The 20,294-nt window shown below is 42.4% G+C and overlaps 1 protein-coding gene across 2 annotated transcripts in view; it reads right to left on the reverse strand.

Moving 5' to 3' along the window:
* The window catches only part of PUS7 (pseudouridine synthase 7), a 53,668-nt gene extending 34,841 nt beyond the window's left edge, over positions 1–18,827 (reverse strand). For both annotated transcript variants that reach the window (XM_019958655.2, XM_070787719.1), the window contains exons 1-5: positions 18,596–18,827; positions 8,821–9,241; positions 7,865–7,949; positions 7,641–7,742; positions 1,305–1,449 (exon numbers count right to left, since the gene is read on the reverse strand). In XM_019958655.2, coding sequence (XP_019814214.2) covers positions 1,305–1,449; positions 7,641–7,742; positions 7,865–7,949; positions 8,821–9,241; positions 18,596–18,722 — 880 coding nt within the window. In that variant the 5' untranslated portion in view covers positions 18,723–18,827. The remainder of the gene's footprint in view (positions 1–1,304; positions 1,450–7,640; positions 7,743–7,864; positions 7,950–8,820; positions 9,242–18,595) is intronic.
* Between the last annotated feature and the right edge of the window lie 1,467 nt (positions 18,828–20,294).

Consider the following 20,294-nt stretch of genomic DNA (forward strand, 5'->3'; position numbering starts at 1 on the left):
GAATGGAAAAAACAGTCACTCACGTCGCTCCTCACTGGGCTTAATCCTCCTAGACAACCCTGGCTGCAGAACAGCTTTCAAGGTGATATGCTATACTGTCACTCAGACATCAAAGAAACATAGAGCACTCAAGCCATGAGCCTCTGAACTGAGAAGTGATTAACAACTCATGCCCTCAAGCAGTCCCAGAACACATCCTCTCCCTGCCCTTTCTGGTTATCTGCTGTGAAGCGACCTCCAACCTCCACTTTCTCCTCCCCACTGCTCAAGGATTCTCACTTCTATATCACTATCCAGATCTACTGACTTGATGACATGGTTTTCTCAGGCACAGCTAAATCTTATTTCTGCTCCCATTTTTCTCACATCCTCTCCTTTCACTAGAACCACAGTTATAGACAATTAAGGCTTCATCCACTCACAGGGCTATCCCAAGAGAATACTGACAAAGCACTGATGGTTTGGACAATCTTCTGTTATATAACAATTGTGGAGTTTTACTCCAACAAATATACCTAGAAGTAACTCTTCACTAACAGGCGTCATCAACGGTCGCGGAGGAGGTGAGGAATTTTCCCTTTTGTAATTTTCATAAAAATTTTATCTACTGATCTGACAGATAAAAGAAGAAAAATTATCATCCAATATTTCTTAAGGTTATACGCAAATAGTTATTTTCGTGGCTGTAGAACATAGAACATAAATAAACAGGGTTCACTGACAACACACCCACTTCAAATAAATGCTACTCAGTGAAATATGGGCTTGGGTGAAGGGGTGGTTTTCTATATATTCCATTTTTTTTTTTTAATATATTCCATGTTTTTTATGTGTAGTCAACAAGGTACTCACAATTGGAAAGCAGCGGCACTGTCAATATAGGGACTTTGCAGAATATGCCACTGGGAGAGGTGACAAGCAGTTTCTGTTCACCTGAAAGCTTTCTTACCTCCATTAAGAGGACAGAATGAGCGATATTCTTCTGTCTTCTTCTTGGCTTACAGCTCGGCCTGCTCTGCTCTTTAGGGAACGTATTAAATTATGTAAGACTCTCTCTGGCACCACTGTCATTACTGCAAATCCGTACTCACATGTAAGACCTACTGCCCCGTTTACCAGACACGTGACTGTGTAACCGTGATTTCAGATGCAGGACTGTTTTAGCATCTGAAAGACTGTTCACCTTCTTTGAAGGAATGATACGGTCAATATCCATCTCGGAACAACTGCAAAACGACCCTTGAGTGTGAACAGGCAGGGAGAATGAGGAGGCAGAAGAAACGCCAGGTCACAAGCCCACTTACTTGCCAGAGCCTTTTTTCCAGCTGCATGATAGGCTACTATATATTTCTTCCCTTCTCTGTCTTCTGTTTTTGTCTCTAATCCTGGAAACAGAGATTTAATTGCCTGATGGATGATGGTTCTTTTCTCTTTGGTGTCCTCAATGACCTATTAAAAACACAGATAATGATACTAATTTAACAAACATTAAATAAAGGAAATAATACTAAAGAATTAGTAAAAACACTACTTATCTTAATAATGATATAAAGTAACCAAAGTAGAAGGGTACAATTTCAGAACTTTTTTTTCTTTAATTATTTTTTTATTGAAGTATAGTTGATTTACAATGTTTCAGGTGTAGAGGAAAGTGATTCAACTATACATACATAATTACAAGATATTAAATATAGATAGCTCCCGTGGTATATGGTAGGTCCTTACTGTTTACTATACACATACTAGTTTGTATCAGTTAATCCCAAATTCCTAATTTATTAGTCCCTCACCCCTTTCTCCTTTGGTAACCTTAAATTTGTTCTATCTGTGAGTCTGTTTCTGTTTCACAAATAGTTCACTTGTATCATATTTTAGACTCTACATATAAGTGGTATCACATAGTATTTATCTTTCTCTGTCTTACTCCCCTTAGTAGTTCCCTCCATGTTGCATATTATTTCATTCTTTTTTATGGCTAAGTAGGATCCCAGCATATATATGTACCACATCTTAGTTACCCATTCATCTGTTGAAGGATATTTAGGTGCCTTTCATATCAGAAATCTTTTAGACCTTTACAAATTGCAAATCATAAGAACCCATTTACTGAGTTTGTCCAGCTGCCAGGTACTATTACCAATCATTTTACAATCACTGTCTTATTCAATCCCCATCAGTTAGTCCCCTATCAAGCCACCAGCACATTTATTTAGAGACGAGGAAAGTGAGGCTGAGAGAAGTTAAGATTATATATTTGGAGGGGAGCAGAGCCAGATGTGAATTCCAGGCCATCCAATTCCATAGCCACCCATCACAGATGCTCCCTTTCAGGGACTCAGCTAAACAAAGAACACCTCAGGGCTCACAGATGGAAAAGCAGGTGAGCTGTGTGTTTGGGGATATCAGAAACTCGATTCCCTGAATAATGCAATCTAATATACTCCTGCGTTTAATGAACCCTGCCCTATACTGAGAAACTTTATAATGACAGTCCAGTATATTTGTTACTAAAAGAGAAAAATCTACATCAAGAAAATGTAAACTAACTAGTTATACAACTGTTTTTCAATTTCTGAATGTATCTTACACTGAGAAATACATTTCATACCTGGATTCAGTATCCAGCAATATATATTAATATGTGATGGGTTAGTTGCTAAGTCGTGTCTAACTCTTGCGACCCCATGGACTGTAGCCTGCTAGGCTCCTCTGTCCATGGGATTCTCCAGGCAAGAATACTGGAGTGTGTTGCCATTTCCTTCTCCAATATATTAATATGCATATGCACCTTATTAAAAATCTTTTAAAAATGTACAGAACAGTACTTAACCCTTATAATGTGCAATGCACTGTTATTTCCTATTTCATTTCATTATGTTAGAAAAATGTTGGTTAGCAAGAGCAGTTTCTTTGAAGAGGTAAACAAAAATCGACAAATCTCTGGCCAGGCATTCCAAATAAACAAAGAAAGAAATGAAAGAGGAGAAATAACAGCCAATAACACAGAAATACAGAAAACCATAAGAGAATACTGTGAACAACTACACACCAATAAAGTTTCTTCGCCAATCTAGAAGAAATGGACGAGTTTCAAGAACATACAGCCCACCAAAACTGAATCAGGAAGAAACATAATTTGAACAGATGGAGCACTAGAAATGAAACAGAATCTGTAATAAAAAATACTCCCTGCAAACAAAGGTCCAAGACCAGATGGTTTCACTGGGGAATTCCATCAAGCATACAAAGAGAAACTTATACTGATCCTTCTCAAACTCTTAAGAGGAGGGAACAGTCCCAAAGTCATTTTAAGAAGCCATCATCCCATACCAAAACCAGACAAAGACACTCACTATAAAGAAAAATATTATCTTTGATGTAAAAAAATTTAACAAAATATTAGCAAACCGAATCTAACAACACATAAAAAAGATTATACACTATAATCCAGTTGGATTCACCCCAGGGTCACAAGGATGGCTCAACACATGCAAATCAATCAATGTGAGGGACTTTCCCTGGCAGTCCAGTGGTTAAAACTCTGTGCTTCCACTGCAGGGGGCACAGGTTTGATCTCTTGTAGGGAAACTAAGATCCCACATGCCAAAAAAAAAAAAAAAAAATTAATGTGACACATCACATCAACAAAAGACAAAACCATATGATCATCTCAGTAGATGCATAAGAAGTATTTGATAAAATTTAACATCCATTCATGATACAAACTCTTACCAAAGTGGGTACAGAATACAAACAAAAGCAAAACTAAACAAACGGAACCTAATCAAACTTACAAGCTTTTGAACAGCAAAGAAAACCATAGACAAAAATGACAATCTACCAACTGGCAGAAAACATTTGCAAATGATGTGACTGACAACAGATTCACTTCCAAAATAGAAACAGCTCATATAGCTCAATATAAAAACAAACAAAAAACCCAATCAAAAATTGGGCAGAAGATCCAAATGGCTATTTCTCCAAAGAAGATAATATAGGTGGCCAACAGACATGTGAAAAGATGCTCAACACTGCTAATTATTAGAGAAATGCAAATCAAAACTACAATGAGGTACCACCTCACACCAATCGGAACAGTCATCATTAAAAAGTATACAAATAAATGCTGCAAAGGGGATGGAGAAAAGGAAACACTTTTAAACGGTTGGTGGGAATGTAAATGGTGCAGGCACTATGGAAAATAATCTGAAGGTTCCTCTAGAAACTAAAAATAGAATTACCATATGAACCAGCCATCCCACTCCTGGACATATATTTGGACAAAAGTATAATTTGAAAAGATACATGTTCATGGCAGCACTATTTATAACAGCCAAGACATGAAAACAATCTAAGTATCTATTGACAGATGAATGGATGAAGATGAGGTATTTATACAATGGAACACTACTCAGCCATAAACAATGAAATAACGCCATCTGCAGCAACATGGATGGACCTAGAGATACGTACACTAAACGAAGTCAGTCAGAAAGAGAAAGACAAATAAAATATGATATACCTTATATGTGGAGTCTAAAATATGATACAAATGAACTTACTTACAAAACAGAAACATACTGACAGAGAACAAACCAAAGGTAACCAAAGGAGAAAGAGGGTGGGAGAGGAGTTTGAAACTACTATATACAAAAACAGAAAAAACAAGGTCCTACTGTGTAGTACAGGGAACTAACATATTCAGTATCTCATAATAAACCCTAATGGAGGGAATTTCCTGGCACCCAGTGCTGAGGACTCCGTGCTCCCACTGCAGTAGGCATGGGTTCAATCCCTGGATGGGGAAACTAAGATCCCACAGGCCACAGTGAGGCTAAACACACACAGAAACAAACAAACATAATGAAAAAAGAAAAAAAAAAAAATATATATATATAAACTGAATCACTTTGCTGTACACCAGAAAATAATACAACACTGCAATTAAAAAAAAATAATGTTGGTTAAGATACAGTACACTAATTTCATGACCCACTGATGGACTGTAACTTGCAAGCTAATAAGATGTAATATAACTACTACTAGCTAAACCTAAGAATATTCTAGCAAAATAAAAAATATAAATGAATATGTATGTAAAAGAAAAATACATTATAATATAGATAAGACATTTTTCATTTTGAAAAGTGAGTCTAGGGGAAATCCCTGGTGCTCCAGTGGTTAGGACTCTGTAGGTTCGGTGCCTAATGGGGGAACTAAGATCTTGCAAGTTGAGTGGTACAGCCAAAAAAAACCTGAGTCTAGACCTAGAATTCACTGAAAGCAATGAGACAGAACCATAGTTTGTATGTATAAGTGAATACATATTCAGACCTCAAAAATTCAGAAAGTTTATCCTTCTATTTTATAGATGAGGACACCTACCCAAGGTTCATGCTCTTTAAGGTAAAATCTTTCAGTAGATGGCATAACTATAATTTTTAACGTGATAGTAAATCTTGCCATCTCTGTAGGAAAAAGCATATTATAGAGATAATATATCACTGCATTGCCTGGACTATCCTCCTAGAGTGCTCTCAAAACCAATTCTTGGGAATTTTCTTCTTGGCATTGTTGACTATTTTGTCTATGAGTAAATTCAGTCATTAAGGGCTATGGTTTTTCCAGTAGTCATGTACGGATGTGAGACTTGGACTGTGAGGAAAGCTGAGCGCCGAAGAATTGATACTTTTGAACTGTGGTGTTGGAGAAGACTCTTGAGAGTCCCTTGGACTGCAGGGAGATCCAACCAGTCCATTCTAAAGGAGATCAGCCCTGGGTGTTCTTTGGAAGGAATGATACTAAAGCTGAAACTCCAGTACTTTGGCCACCTCATGCGAAGAGTTGACTCATTGGAAAAGACCCTGATGCTGGGAGGGATTGGGGGCAGGAGGAAAAGGGGCCGACAGGGGATGAGATGGCTGGATGGCATCACCGACTCGATGGACGTGAGTCTGAGTGAACTCCGGGAGATGGTGATGGACAGGGAGGCCTGGCGTGCTGCAGTTCATGGGGTCACAAAGAGTCGGACGCAACTGAGCGACTGAACTGAACTGAACTGAAAATTTTAATAGTACATACTTCTGAGAAATTTTGGTGGGGAGAAGAGGGTTGGAGGCAAATAATAAATTCTGAAAGTGCAAAAAGCAAAAGTGACATCGCTCAGTCGTGTCCAACTCTCTGCGAGACTATGGACTTTGCCTGCCAGGCTCCTCCGTTCATGGGATTTTCCAGGCAAGGATACTGGAGTGGGTTGCCATTTTCTTCTCCAGGGATTTTCCCAACCCAGGGATCAAACTCAAGTCTTCCACATTGCAGGCAGACTCTTTACTGTCCGAGCCATGAGGGAATCCCCCAAAATTCTGAGAAGTTACAGTAAACTCTTTCTACCTGGGAGCAATGGAAGTGGCAATTTCTGACAACCCGAAATCCAGCAAGTCATCAAAATATAGTGCAAGATGAATTTAACACAAACTTACAACTCTAAAAGTCTTGTGCTACAAGATTCTTAGAATCTTGTAAAGTATTTTCTTTGCTACAGAGATCACCTAGAGCTGCTGTGTCCCTCATGGTAACCACTAGCCATACAAGGCAACTGTGCACTTGAAACATGGCAAGTCTGAAATGAGATGTGCTACTGGTATAAAGTAACACAGGATTCTGAAGACTTGGTAGGAAAAAAAGAAAATAAAACATGTCATTAGTAATTTTGAAAATACTGATTATATACTGAAATATTTTGAAAATAGGGCAAATAAAATATACTGCCAAAATTATTTGCCTGTTTGTTTTACATTTTTTGAAGATTTGAAATTAAAAACATGTCTCGCATCACAATTTCACTGGAGAGGATCATGGAGGTGGTAGTTTAGTTGTTAAGTAATGTCCAACCCTTGTGAGCTTGTGCACTGTAGCCCACCAGGCTCCTCTGTCCATGGAATTCTCCAGGCAAAAATACTGGAGTGGTTACCATTTCCATTTCCTTCTTCAGGGGATCTTCCCAAGCCAAGGACTGAACCCACATCTCCTGCATTGGAAGCAGATTCTTTACCACTGAGCCACCAGTGACAGCACTAACTGAGAAGAGGAAAACTTCCGTAACAAACAACTGTATAAAAGGCATTTACTGTTCTATTTAGTAGCCGAGCTCTTTTTGTTATGAACAGTAATTTCAAGATAAGCAAAGCAACACTCCCTTACCTCCTTCCCCCAATTCCCTTCCCTTCCAGTGCCTCATTTGAGACCAGGAGGCCTTTGGAGCTGGGCCATGGCCTCCCTGTCAGGACCACACTCTGTCAGGCTGTGATAGTCCTTTGCAGCAGACACTATGTGATACAATGGTCACTCTACAATTCCAAACAGCAGATTTTTTTTTTTGTCGATTTGTGGTCATGTAAAAAAAATATTTTAAGCAAAAACATAACTTTTTTTTTTCTTTTGGCCATAGTTTATCTGAATACTTGTTACCTGCCACTGATAAAAAACATTTTTTAACACAATGCTCTTTTAGATCAAATAGGGCAAGTCCATCCTTTTGTTAATTACTGTAATTCTTCCAGAAGACACTTATTAAACATCCACCCAAAAAGACGCAATGAAAACCTTAAAAAAAACTTTTCACGTGTTTTTGCACTACTTACCTCAATGGCAACACTGGTTTCCTTATTTTTAAAAAGCTGGAGCTCTTCTAAACGCTGCTTTTCTTCAGCTGTTAAAACTGTAAATACATCTTCTGAAGGATCCTTTAAAATAACCACGAGAACTCTCAGTGAGTCACACACAGAATTTGAGGCTGTATTTCTGTGATCTCCAGGAAGTATTATTTTTATACAGAAGGTGACTTTTGCTAGAGAGCTGTTCCTACCTCTTCATCTACTGGGACAGACAAGTCACTCAAATGGCTGATTCGTCCATCTCTTCCTATTTCATGAACGACAAAGTCAGAGTATCTGAGGAAAAGAAAATCAGAGCATTATTATTTTGCTGCCTATTAATTTTAGGAGAAAGTTTGTCAACAGTAAGCCTTATTATTGTGCAAACAGGTATTAAAAATAAAAACTCTCAGTGCAAAGTCATGTAGTTATTTTTTCTGGTTTCGTGATGAAGTCTAATCCACACCTTGGCCTGGTACCAGGTACAGAAAAGACCTTCTGAGCTTCTAGAATACTCTTCCAGAAAAATGCCTAGGTCAAAGCTTATTAATGTTGCCCTATGATTACATAGTTCATTCTAAAGTGAATCATGAAACACAGCAAATTTAACTAAATTGGAAGCTAGTGTATCTACCTTGAGCCACCCTGAAGCTTACCTTTATGCTAAATACTTTACATACATTATTTAAAGTCCTATTAACTATTCCCAGGTAGCATTATGACCCATTTTTCGGACAAGGATTCTGAGGCTCAAAGAAGTTAAGTAACTATGAAGTGGCTGAACTACATTCACACCCAGATCCACCTGGCTACAAAGACTACCTTCTCTCTCCTGTTGATGTGGCCCATTCAGGTAAAAGAGTTTAAGATTTTAAGACCAATTCAAGGGAAAACTCGAAACCATTTAATTACCATTGAAAGTAATATATTTTAAGGAAATACCCATTCACATACTAACAAAGCAGGCCACAGGGAAATTGCTATTTTTTACTCATTTTATATTCAAATGGTTTCATTTACTTATTTGGGCAGCTTTCCTATTCCTGACCGACCACTGGTGTGAAAAATCCTTGGGGACAGAACACTAAAAATGGAAAAATAGACTGATTTCTTTTTAAAGAAAAGAATTAATAAAACAAAAATAACTTGATACAAAAACAAAACGAACCTTTCTTTTAAGATTCCTGAGAATCCCTGGTGAGAACTTACGAACTTGGTGATGCCCACATCCAGCTCTGTGAGCCCATGCTTCATCATGTCTGCAAAGCTCTCCGCTTCCTCCTCCTCCTCATCCTCCTCTGAGAGGCCATCTTCCTCCTCCTCTTCCTCTGAGGGAACCTCAGAGTTCTTTTCACCCTGTTCAGCAGTTTCGGGAGGCCCAGGCACCTTTTCGCTGCTAGGTAGAGAGCTGTTCTCTAGCCCATCTTGACCTGTGGTTGGACAGCATCCTGAGACCTTCTGTCTCTTGGCCTCCTCAGCTGGGGCCACACTGTCATTATCTTCGATGGCAACGGACCCCCGTTTCAATGACACACTAGTCATTTCTGTCATCTCCATTTTCAAGTATCCAAGAAAACATGTAAGAGAACCTTTTAGAAGGAAGAGAGTAGGTGGTAAAAATCACTTCTATACAGAACTGGGTTTCAGCAAACAGAGGCACAGTTAACTTTGTTCCTAAGGTCCTAAGTATCAATTATTAAAATAATTCTTCCAAATATGCTTTTAGTGGCATAGAAAAAATGGTACAGCACTTCTGCAGGGAATTTGATATCAAAAGCCTTTAAAATATGTATGCCTTTTGACCCAGAAATACTTCTTTAAGGGATTATCCTAAGAAATTAATTAAAGTGTTTCAAGTTTTAGCTGTAAGGATGCTCATCTCAGTGCTTTTACATTAAAAAAAAAAAATAAATAAGAACAATGACATTAGGGTACATAAGCTGAACAATATGTAAAACCAATGTTCAAAGAAACTGGAAAAGGCAGTTACTTCTAGGAGAGGGTGTGTGTATAGGTGACTGGGGACGGCAGGAAGACTTGTTTTCACTGAATACCACAGTTGTATCATCTAACTTTTGCTTCATGGATCTTGCTATCTTTTCGAAAAACTGATTAAGATAAAAGTGTATGCATATATTTACTGACATGAACACATACTCATTTTTTTTTTCTTCTTGAAGCAAGGAGAATGAGATTTTCCTACTGGTCCGGAGCCTTCCAATGCAGAGGATGTGGGTCCGATCACTGGTCAGGAACTAAATCCCACATGTCTCAGGACAACTAAGCCTGAGCCTCAACTACTGAGCCCGAGCACTTTAGAGCCTGGGTACACAACTAGAGAAGCCCACACGACACAGTGAAGACTCAGCACAGCCAAAAAGTAAAAAATGGACTTAAAAAAAAAAAGCAAAGAGAACAAAAAGTTGTTTAAGTACAGAGTTTCAGTTTTGCAAGATAAAAAAGCTCTACATATTGGCTACACAATGTGTATGAACTTAACACTACTGAACTATATACTTAAAAATGGTCAGAATGATGTTGTGTGTATTTTGCCACAATTAAAAAAATACAGATCATTTAAAGCTAGTACACAAATTACTGAGCAAAAGTCTAGGAAGCCATATATATTTTGCAGTTCAGAGCACACATTTATTAATATCTAAGACTGCAAGTGCCTGTCTAATTTGATTTTATTTGATGCTCTAGGTGAAACAGGGATAAGGCTTTTTCTTATTTTAATTATATTGTTATTTAGTCGCTAAGTCATGTCTGACTCTTTTGTGACCCCAAAGACTGTGGCCCGCCAAGCTCCTCTGTCCATGGGATTTCCCAGGTAAGAATACTGAGTGGCTTGCCATTTGCTTCTCCAGGGGACCTTTCCAACTCTGGGATCAAACCCATGTCTCCCGCATTGCAGGGTGGATCCTTTACCACTGAGCCACCTGGGAAGCCCTATATTAATTATTTAGGGAGATGCTTTAAGTAACATACAAACTCAGTAAACATAAAGAATATAAATGAGCAGAACATCCTAGTTCTCTTGATTAGCCAGAATCCCATCTATACAAGCATCTACAGCAGAGCAATAATGATGAACTAAATTTTAAGAATCCAAGTTTGATCTTGCTTCATTGTCAAAAATCAAGAATGGAAAGAAAAGGAAAAGGAAAAAAGGATCATGACGGGGAAGGTAGAGAAAAATGTCAATAAAAATAATTTTGTTTGAAAGACAAAAAAAAAAGAAAACGGAAGAAACCAAGACACAGGAATAGAAGTGGACTGCAACTAGTTGTACAATTTATAAAAATTATCTCTTAATTCAAGTAAGAAAGCATTTATTTTTTATGTGTTCTAAGCAAGGTATAGCAAAAGAGAACACTGACTTATGTGATGTGGTGCTATTTCATTCTCATTTTATTTCACCAAAACTGCCCTCAGAGCTTGTACACCGGTGAGGGAGGCAGACTGGGCCCGGGGCTTAGTTGGAGACATGGCCACACAGAGAAGACCATGGGGCCACTGGTGGTGAGGGTGTCCTAGAAGACCCCTTCCTAATGAAAGACCAGAAGTGAACACCTGAGCTAAGCTTTGGGGACTAAGTAAGAGAGAGGCTGTGGAAAAGCGGGGAGGAAGGTGGTGCAGCATGCACAGAGGCTCGGAGAGCTAGAGGAAGCCCACCAAGCTGGCCCCGCATCACAAAGAGTAAAACATACAAGGAGAGAGCCTGGAGTTAAAGCTGGGAGCTGGTTGAAGCCACACCAGGCTGAATGCAGGGAATTACAGCTGAAAAACCAAACTGCCGTCTGATTCATGAGTCAGAGATATTTCATGGCATCTTTTCAAAGAGAAAGATGGGGTTAGGCTGGGAGATTAGGTAAGACAACAACTGAGGAAAGAAATCAGCTTGATCTAAGGCTGAGGCAAGGGTAACAGAAGGTGGAGGTGGGTTCAGGAACATTTAGGAGGTGGTGCGGACAGGACTGGGTGGAGGAAAAAGGAAATACTATAGGATGACTCAGGTTTTCCGTCCTGGGAACTTGAGAGGGTAGGGGAACTCTTCCTGACATGGGGACCCCGGAAAGAGTCACGGGGGCATGGGGATGGGGAGGAGACCAGCACATGTACAGTCCAGCCATGTTGCTGGCACCTGGCAGACATCCCTGAGTCACTTATTACACTGTGTCATACACAGTCTTCCCCCCAAACCCACAACAGCTCCCCAGGGGCGGTGTGGACCTCGACCAGGGTCTGAGCACGTCCTGTGAGCTGCTGATCTGGAACCGTGGCCTCCAGAGCGAGCAGCATGGCTGCAGAAGCGCCTGCAGGAAGCCAAGAAGGAGGCGCCGCCCACCAAGAAGCCCCCGGTGTGAAGACACGCTTGCACGATGCAATCATCCTGCCTGAGGTGGTGGGCTGCACGGTGGGCATCTACAATGGCAAGACCTCCAACCAAGTGGAAATTAAGCTTGAGATGACCACATAGGCTAGGCGAGTTCTCAATCGCCTACAACCCAGTGACATCAGGGCCACCCATTTGTCCCAATTCACTCCCCTCAAGTAGCCTGCTAGCCAAAAGAGACACAGACATCTCTAGAAGAAACAACCCCTTCCCCACCCCAAGTTCCCAGCTGGCATGACAGGATCTACCAGGAGGTCCTGATACCCTTCCAAGTCCTGAACTCTGCTCTCTTCAGGGAGGGCTGGAAATGGCAACCCACTCCAGTGTTCTTGCCTGGAGAATCCCAGGGACGGGGGAGCCTAGTGGGCTGCCGTCTGTGGGGTCGCACAGAGTCGGACACGACTGAAGCGACTTAGCAGCAGCAGCAGCACATCTACCTCCTACCCAGAATGCAGAGAACTCATCAGGCTCTTTCTCAACAACCTGAGGGCCAAGAGCCTCGACAGAAACACCAGTTACTTCCTCTTCCCCATTCTGCTTCGGCACCGTCCATCATCCAGCACTGTGTTGATTTCCAATCCTCCACACACGCCTCTAACTCAGGCCCAGCCCCCACAGGTCTCAATCCCAGCCTGACTGCTCACAGAACTCTCTCCAGTGGGAGGTCCTCCATATCTGTATTCTCAGATTAACCTAGTCTCACCTGATTCGATGGACATGAAACTGAACCAACTCCAAGAGACAGTGAAGGATGGGAGAGCCTGGTGTGCTGCAATCCGTGGCACTGCAAAGAGTCCAACATGACTGAGTACCACCACCACCACCTGTCCTTTAAGACTCACCTGAAGACCTTGAGGCCCAAATCCCATGCCCTCCTCTCTATTAAGTCCACGTCTTCCCATTTTACCTCCCTTCATGTGCACTACCCATTAGGCACCCAAACACCAGGCTTTCCTGCCCCACTTTCCAGCTGTTTAACTGGTCAGAGTCAATAACCTCTCCTAGCCCCTGTTCTTCAGCTGAAAAACATGAATAATATGTGCTTCCCAGGACTGTTGTGAAAATGAAATGAGATAACAAACAGAGTGGCTAGCCACAGTAGGAACTAAATAAATGCTAGTCTCTTGTCCTCCTTCAAGAGGTGTGCAGACTCTCTGAGGATATTAACTCTCTAATACCTGCCAGAGAATCCAGAGAAGTATATTAAGCATCAGCAGATATTTTTGAGAAGTCCTGAAACAGGTGCTGAAACTCTTCCCCATCTACAGAGATCAAAGACACACTAAGTAGCAATTCCCTAATGAAATACTAGCCCTGGGCAATGACATCAATGGCCACTAACATCACAAAAAAAGAGACAACCCAGATGCTGCAGGCCCCTGAAAGGACATGCTGTTGTCTATGAAGTTCTTACTGACTGAAACTATGTCTACTAGTTTAGATGGCATAAAGAGACAGAAGATGTTACGTTCACCACCAGCACAGGGAAGCAATCAGCAGAAGTCTGAATGTGGAAAACCCAACAAGGATCAAGACAGTCCCTCAACTAATGAATAGCAACAGGAAAAGGAGGAATAAACCTGGATCCTTCTTTGAATCCAGGTTTAACAAGCCAACTGTTAAAAATGTATTTATGAGACAATCAGGGATATTGAAACAGTGGGGACAGTTGATGACATTAAGATAGTATGGTCAACTTTTAAGGTGCAATATCACTATTCAACTCCGTCGCTCAGTCCGACTCTTTGCGACCCCATGGACTGCAGCACGCCAGGCTTCCCTGTTTATCACCAACTCCCGGAGCTTGCTCAAACTCATGTCCATCGAGTTGGTGATGCCATCCAATCATCTCGTCCTCTATCATCCCCTTCTCCTCCTGCCTTCAATCTTTCCCAGCATCAGGGTCTTTTCTAAGAAGTCAATTCTTCTCATCAGGTGGTCAAAGTATTGGTGCTTCAACTTCAGCAATATCACTGTGGTTACACTTAAAAACAGAATCTTTATGTTTTAGAGATACAGACTGAAATCTTTATGGTTGAAAAGATATGAAGTCTGGACTTTGTTTCAAAATAATTAACCAGTGGTGAATGGAAGTGGAGTAGGGTACAGATTTAAAACAAGACTGGCCATGAGTTGATAGTTGTTGAAACTGGGTAATAGGAACATGGGGATGTCATGACATCATTCTCTCTACTGTGCATGTCTGAAATGTTTTATTATAAAAGTTCAAGGTATAAAAAGATATACTAATTATTCTACCCTCATCAAACCACCACTCTTTCTAGCTCTACTGCTCCCTCTCTCCCATCACCTGTTCTTCAAACACACCAAGACCTCCAGTTCCAAGATACCACCTCAAGTACTTCATTTCCTCAAGTACTCCAAAGCTCAACAACTGCAAACTCCTAACCAACACTCAACACTCTTGCTCACTAGTCCTGCTGCAAGATCCCTGTCAAACCTCAACTGAGGACCAATTCTGCTGTCTCCACCTGTGCTCCTGGCCGGAGAACACAAGGCCAGGTGAGTGGACTTCTCATGACAACCCTCCAGGCTGTCTTGCCATCCCTCCAACTCCTGTGCGCCATTCACCAAGAAAACAGGGGTCCTCAGGCAATGCCCCTCCTACCAGCACAGTCACAAAACCCCTTATGATAACCATTGCCAAACAACGGCAGCCCTCTGAAGAGAGGTCCAGACTCATTTTAACACTCACTCACTCCTCGTACCCGTACTTCATCCCCTCAGCAAACACTCACCGTGCACCTCTGTGCCAGGCATTATTCCAGGCACCATACACGACACAAGACGACACACAAGCAAATCAAATAGACTGCCCAACCAGCACGAAGCTTACGTTCAGGTGGAAGATCTGGCTTCTACTCCATGCTGTTCTCCTGCATCTCGAGGTGCTCTTTTCCCCTCCTGCTCAACTTACAGCTTACACTTGGCTTCCCCGGCTTCCTTCCCCAGTCCTGATTCCTTCTCAGTCTCATTTTCCAGCCAAGACCCATCTCCAACTCCCTGTTCACTCAAGGGTCCAAGGCAACGGGAACAACAGCTAAACAATGACAGCGTGTGCACTCTGAGCTCATTTAAGCCTCTCTTCAGCCCTGTGACTTATGTGTCATTATCATTCCCACTTTAGCCCCTAAAAAACTGAAGCCCAGAGAGTATTTTGCTCTAGTTCACACAGCTAGTAAGAGGTGGAATCAAATATCAAATTCATGCCCTAAAGTGATCTCATCTTTTCCCACCACAAATGCACTTCTTTTAAATTGCATCTCTTACCTCAAAGAATCTTAGCAACAAATTACCAGTCACCTAAGCCAAAATACGGGTATCACTCCATCCCCTCATCTTCCCCATGTGAATGAAATTCTAGAAGGCTTAGGACAGGATTGTTACACCTAACATCCCTGGAATGAGGATATTAGCAGATGGTGGATCTGAAGTATCAAGCACTGGTGTCAACTCTTGTTTGGTGAGTGGCAGTCTGGGCATATGACTTGGAGTCTGATCTAGGCTGTGCCCTTTACCAAGTGAGCCACCACTCTGAAGTCTCAGTTCCTTTCTCTGGAAAGCAGAAAAATGATGACTTGGTCAAAGGTCTGTTCTAGCTGTTGTTATTCAACTGTTGCTCATTAATATTTATTATGGATGCTTTCCACCGCAGAACTGCGCTGCTGAGTCTGGGAAAAAAATCAAAGCTTCTTATGGTTCTTTTGTTTTCTGGGCTAATGGTTAAGCATGGCTTTCTCCTTCAAACATCATTTCAATTTTAAGAGACCCTCAAAGCACTGCCAAGAGCACCAAATAAACAGGCCTTTAGTATTTTTTGGCAGTCTTTTTCTTGATACTTTGGACACTTGCCTGATCTCTTTTTCTTGTTACATTTAATTGCAAAGACAAGCTCATTAAACAAAATTATTTTCCATTTGTTTTAGCCAATGGCCCTAATACAGACATTAATTATTAAGGTATATGTAGCACAAGTGATTATAAATCACTTAATATATATTTTGCTAAGTTCTGTCTGTGGGCCTAGAAGCTGAGAACAAACATATTTACTAAAACAGCTGGGCAAACTTCTGGACCAGGAGAGGCAGAACTAAAATCAGCATCAATTTCTTAAGCAGAAAATACATAAACAAGAAGACTGAAATGAAATATAATTCCTAAATGAGAGAGGACCATGTGAATATCCAAGAGGCTGAGAAGAATTTAACCAGAATGACGGAACAACCCTGACTGCCCCCATTCAACTGCTCTAAGGAAATGAGTTTGCATTCAGGAAAATCCAAATATACATATTCAAGTCTTCTATGGCAAAGCTGTAAAAAACGACTGGCTTTAAAAAAACGGAGGGGAAAAAAAGGGGGGTGGATAGGGGTGGGAAGTAAAAGGCCTAGCTTTATGAGTTTTTAAAATGGTATTAACATTTCAAATATTTTCAAAAAACATAAAGCTGCACAAATACACTATCCAAAATAGTAAGATAGCATCTCAAATGTCAAGCAATCTTTATTAGAGACCAGAAACTTGATGCTTCTGGGAAGAAAATGAAATCCACTGTTACGTACACACGAACTCGAAGTCCTACACAATTCATTAGAGGAAAACACTAAAGTAATAGATTTTATTTCTTTTACACTCCAAATGAACCAAATGGGATTAGAAATTTTACAATTTCAACAGTTTTTAAGTTTTTCATTAAGAAATTAGATTCACAAATAAGCTTCCTCTACAATCCACAATAAAAATCAAGTTTAGCATTTTCAAAATTTTAATGCAACATTGATAGTCCCTTAACATTATTTCCTGCAAAATGAACGTTGAAAAACAGCAATATTAATCTCAACCTCATCTGTACTTCAAAACCCTCTACAACTTACCCTTTTTAAATGCATCTCTCCTCCTCCTCTGCAAACCATCAAGAAGCCCTCCAGCTCTCACAATAAGGAACCCTCTCATTACGGCAGGGCACACACTACACTCTAATATGTGAAGTAATGAAATCCGTTAGATTTGTTTATTTCACAAATATTTATTGAGCACCTCTTATTTGTCTGGCACTGGTCCAGGCACTGGGGAAAAGAAAATTTCCTGCCCCCACTGAGCTTACATATCAGAGAAAAAAATTAAAACAATCTCAGGAAACGCACATCTGTAAAAGCCACTAATCAAGCAGAGTAAGGACAGTGAGAATAAGAGGGGTGCTCTTCAGTGAAGTCTAAGGAGGTGACTTGTGAGCAAAGGCTTGAAGAACTAGACACGAAAAGCAGCGGAAACAGGGCCAACAAAGGACCTGAGATAGGAGCAAACTTGGTCAAGGGACCAGCTGGACTGTCTTTTCTCTCTCCTGCTGCTGCTGCTAAGTCGCTTCAGTCGTGTCGGACTCTGTGTGACCCCATAGGCGGCAGCCCACCAGGCTCCCCCGTCCCTGGGATTCTCCAGGCAAGAACACTGGAGTGGGCTGCCGTTTCCTTCTCCATTTCTCTCTCCTATCTGGGGCCAAAAGCCATGTTTTACTAATCACTCTACTGTACCAGTTTCTACCAAAATATAAGTTCAAAAGGAGTTGTAAATGAATACATACGAACTGTTGGCTACTCTGCCTAATGACTGACCAAAATCACTGCATATCCAGCAGTCCCTTTTCAGTATGACTGTACAGTAGTCTGATTTTTGACTGTTCCCTCAATTGCCAAGGCAGCCCCAGGAGACGGGGCATGCCGGATTCACAGATTAGAGACTTGAAACAAAAACCAATCTGTAGTTAGCCTTTATTTTCGGAATTAAAAAAAAAAAAGTGGTGTGACAACAGAACTAAATATGTGAAAGACTAAACTCTCCAAACCTGATTTCTTGGCAGGCCCTAATACCCAGGCAATGAGTGTATTTTTAAATCTCTCGGTGGAGGGCTGGCGGTAAAGACACCTTGCGGATTAGTTTCAACACGCCCAGCAACCCCCTGCTGCATCCACTCATTTAAATTTGACCGAGAAAAACTCTGGTTTGCTCCTACACTGGGAAACGTCTATAAAACAGTCACCTGAGAGCCTGCCCGGAACATAGTAGGATCGCTGTTAGTAATGAGATAAATAAGAGGATGAAAGAAAGTGGGCGGGCCCAGCGGTGCAAGGGAGCGCTGTCATGGGCTTCAAGATAAAGGAAGGTTGTGTCTTCCGGGAAGAAGAAGAGTTTAGGAACCCTCGGGGGCAAAGAAGAGGAGGAGTGGGACAGGGATCCACGCGCTGACAGCGCCGCTGGGAGGAGAGAGGGCGCGGCGGCCGCTAGGACCCGCCCGGAGAGCAAGGAGGGGCGGGGCTGGCAACGCCGAGGCACAAGACCAGCCCGGCTGCAGCCGCGCTCCCGCGGGCACGACCCGTAATGGAGGCGCTGTGGACGCGCCGCGGGCTCAGAACACGACCGGGACTCCTTCCGACTCCATGCTGCCCCTCCAGGGTGGGTTTCGGGCCGGGGCGCCGGGCCGAAGGTTGGCCGCGGAGCCCAGGCGGCAGATGGGAGGCCGCACACTTACCCGGGGCCTGAAAGCGTGCGCGCGGCGCAGGCCGGGCGACGAGAAGGCAGGCGCGCTGTTCCGGGCGCAGGAGTAAGGCGGAGGAAAGGACCACTCGGAAGAACCAACCACGAGAGCAGCCCAGCATAGGCAGCGAGCTCGGTTTACGCCGAGGCCCCCGCAGCGCTCAGGCGGACTCACAGCCGCCTCGCTCGCACACGTGCGGCGCACCGACGCGCCGCTGCCTGCTGGCCCCTCCCCTGAGGGCGGAGCCTGCCCTCCGCCGCCGGCTTCGCTTTTGGCCCTGCCCACACTCCAGCACTCTTGCCTGGAAAATCCCATGGACCGAGGAGCCTGGTGGGCTGCAGTCCTTGGGGTCGCTAAGAGTCAGACACGACTGAGCGACTTCACTTGCACGCAGTGGAGAAGGAAATGGCAACCCACTCCACTGTTCTTGCCTGGAGAATTCCAGGGATGGCAGAGCCTGGTGGGCTGCCGTCTATGGGGTCGCACAGAGTCGGACACGACTGAAGCGACTTAGCAGCAGCAGCAGCAGCAACCGATCAGGGGAGGCGGTTTCACCCGCGTCATCCCGCTGCTGCTTCTTGGACCTGGGGAGGCATCGCGCTCGCATCTTTTGGCCTCGCAACCTGTGGGGGATGGAGCTCACTGTGGTCCTTTCACTCTAGGAGCGCACAGGCTGCCGCGCTTGGACTTTGGTGGGGCTATAAACCCAGAGAGAAATTGCAGTGTCATATGGTAATTATGTCCATGGGGGCCATGGGGCCGCAAAGAGTCAGACACCACTGAGCGACTGAACAACAACAATGGTAATTTAAAATTTTTTGACTAACCCCCATATAGTTTTCCATAGCAGCACTTCAGTTCATTTCAGTCGCTCAGTCGTGTCCGATTCTTTGCGACCCCATGGACTGCAGCATGCCAGGCTTCCCTGTCCATCACCAACTCCTGGAGCTTGCTTAAACTCATGTCCATGCAGTCAGTGATACCATCCAACCATCTGATTCTCTGTCGTCCCATTCTCCTCCTGCCTTCAATCTTTCCCAGCATCAGGGTCTATTCCAATGAGTCAGTTCTTCACATCAGGTGGCCAAAGTATTGGAGTTTCAGCTTCAGCATCAGTCCTTCCAATGAATATTCAGGACTGATCTCCTTTAGGACGGACTGGTTTGATCTCCTTGCAGTCTAGGGGACTCTCAAGAGTCTTCTGCAACACCACAGTTCAAAAGCATCAATTCTTTGGTGTTTAGCTTTCTTGTAGACTTGTTTTCAACCCCTGGGTTTACATGTGGGAATCTGGTTAGCTCATTATAGGTAATTCATGCAGACTGGTAGTGTTCTATCCTGCCTTCCTCTTATATTATTCATCTCAGTTAAGTACTTTGGGTAATTTTCTGTCCCTAATGCATGTACAATCACATATTCTTGAACTGTGGTTAGTTCATAGGTTAATGTCCTAATGACAGCAAACTACAAATATTTTTACCGCACCCACACAGTAGAAATTCAATCTAAATTTAATTTTTCCCATACGGTTGACCCTTGAACAATACAGGGGTTGGGGCACCGACTCTTTGTTCATTTGTTGTTGCTCAGTCACTAAGTTGTGTCTTTGGCGCTCAGCCTTCTTTATGTTCCAACTCTCATATCCGTTCATGACTACTGGAAAAACCATAGCTTTGACTATATGGACCTCTGT

The sequence above is a fragment of the Bos indicus genome, chromosome 4, assembly GCF_029378745.1.
Source record: "Bos indicus isolate NIAB-ARS_2022 breed Sahiwal x Tharparkar chromosome 4, NIAB-ARS_B.indTharparkar_mat_pri_1.0, whole genome shotgun sequence".
Classification (NCBI taxonomy): Eukaryota; Metazoa; Chordata; class Mammalia; order Artiodactyla; family Bovidae; genus Bos; species Bos indicus.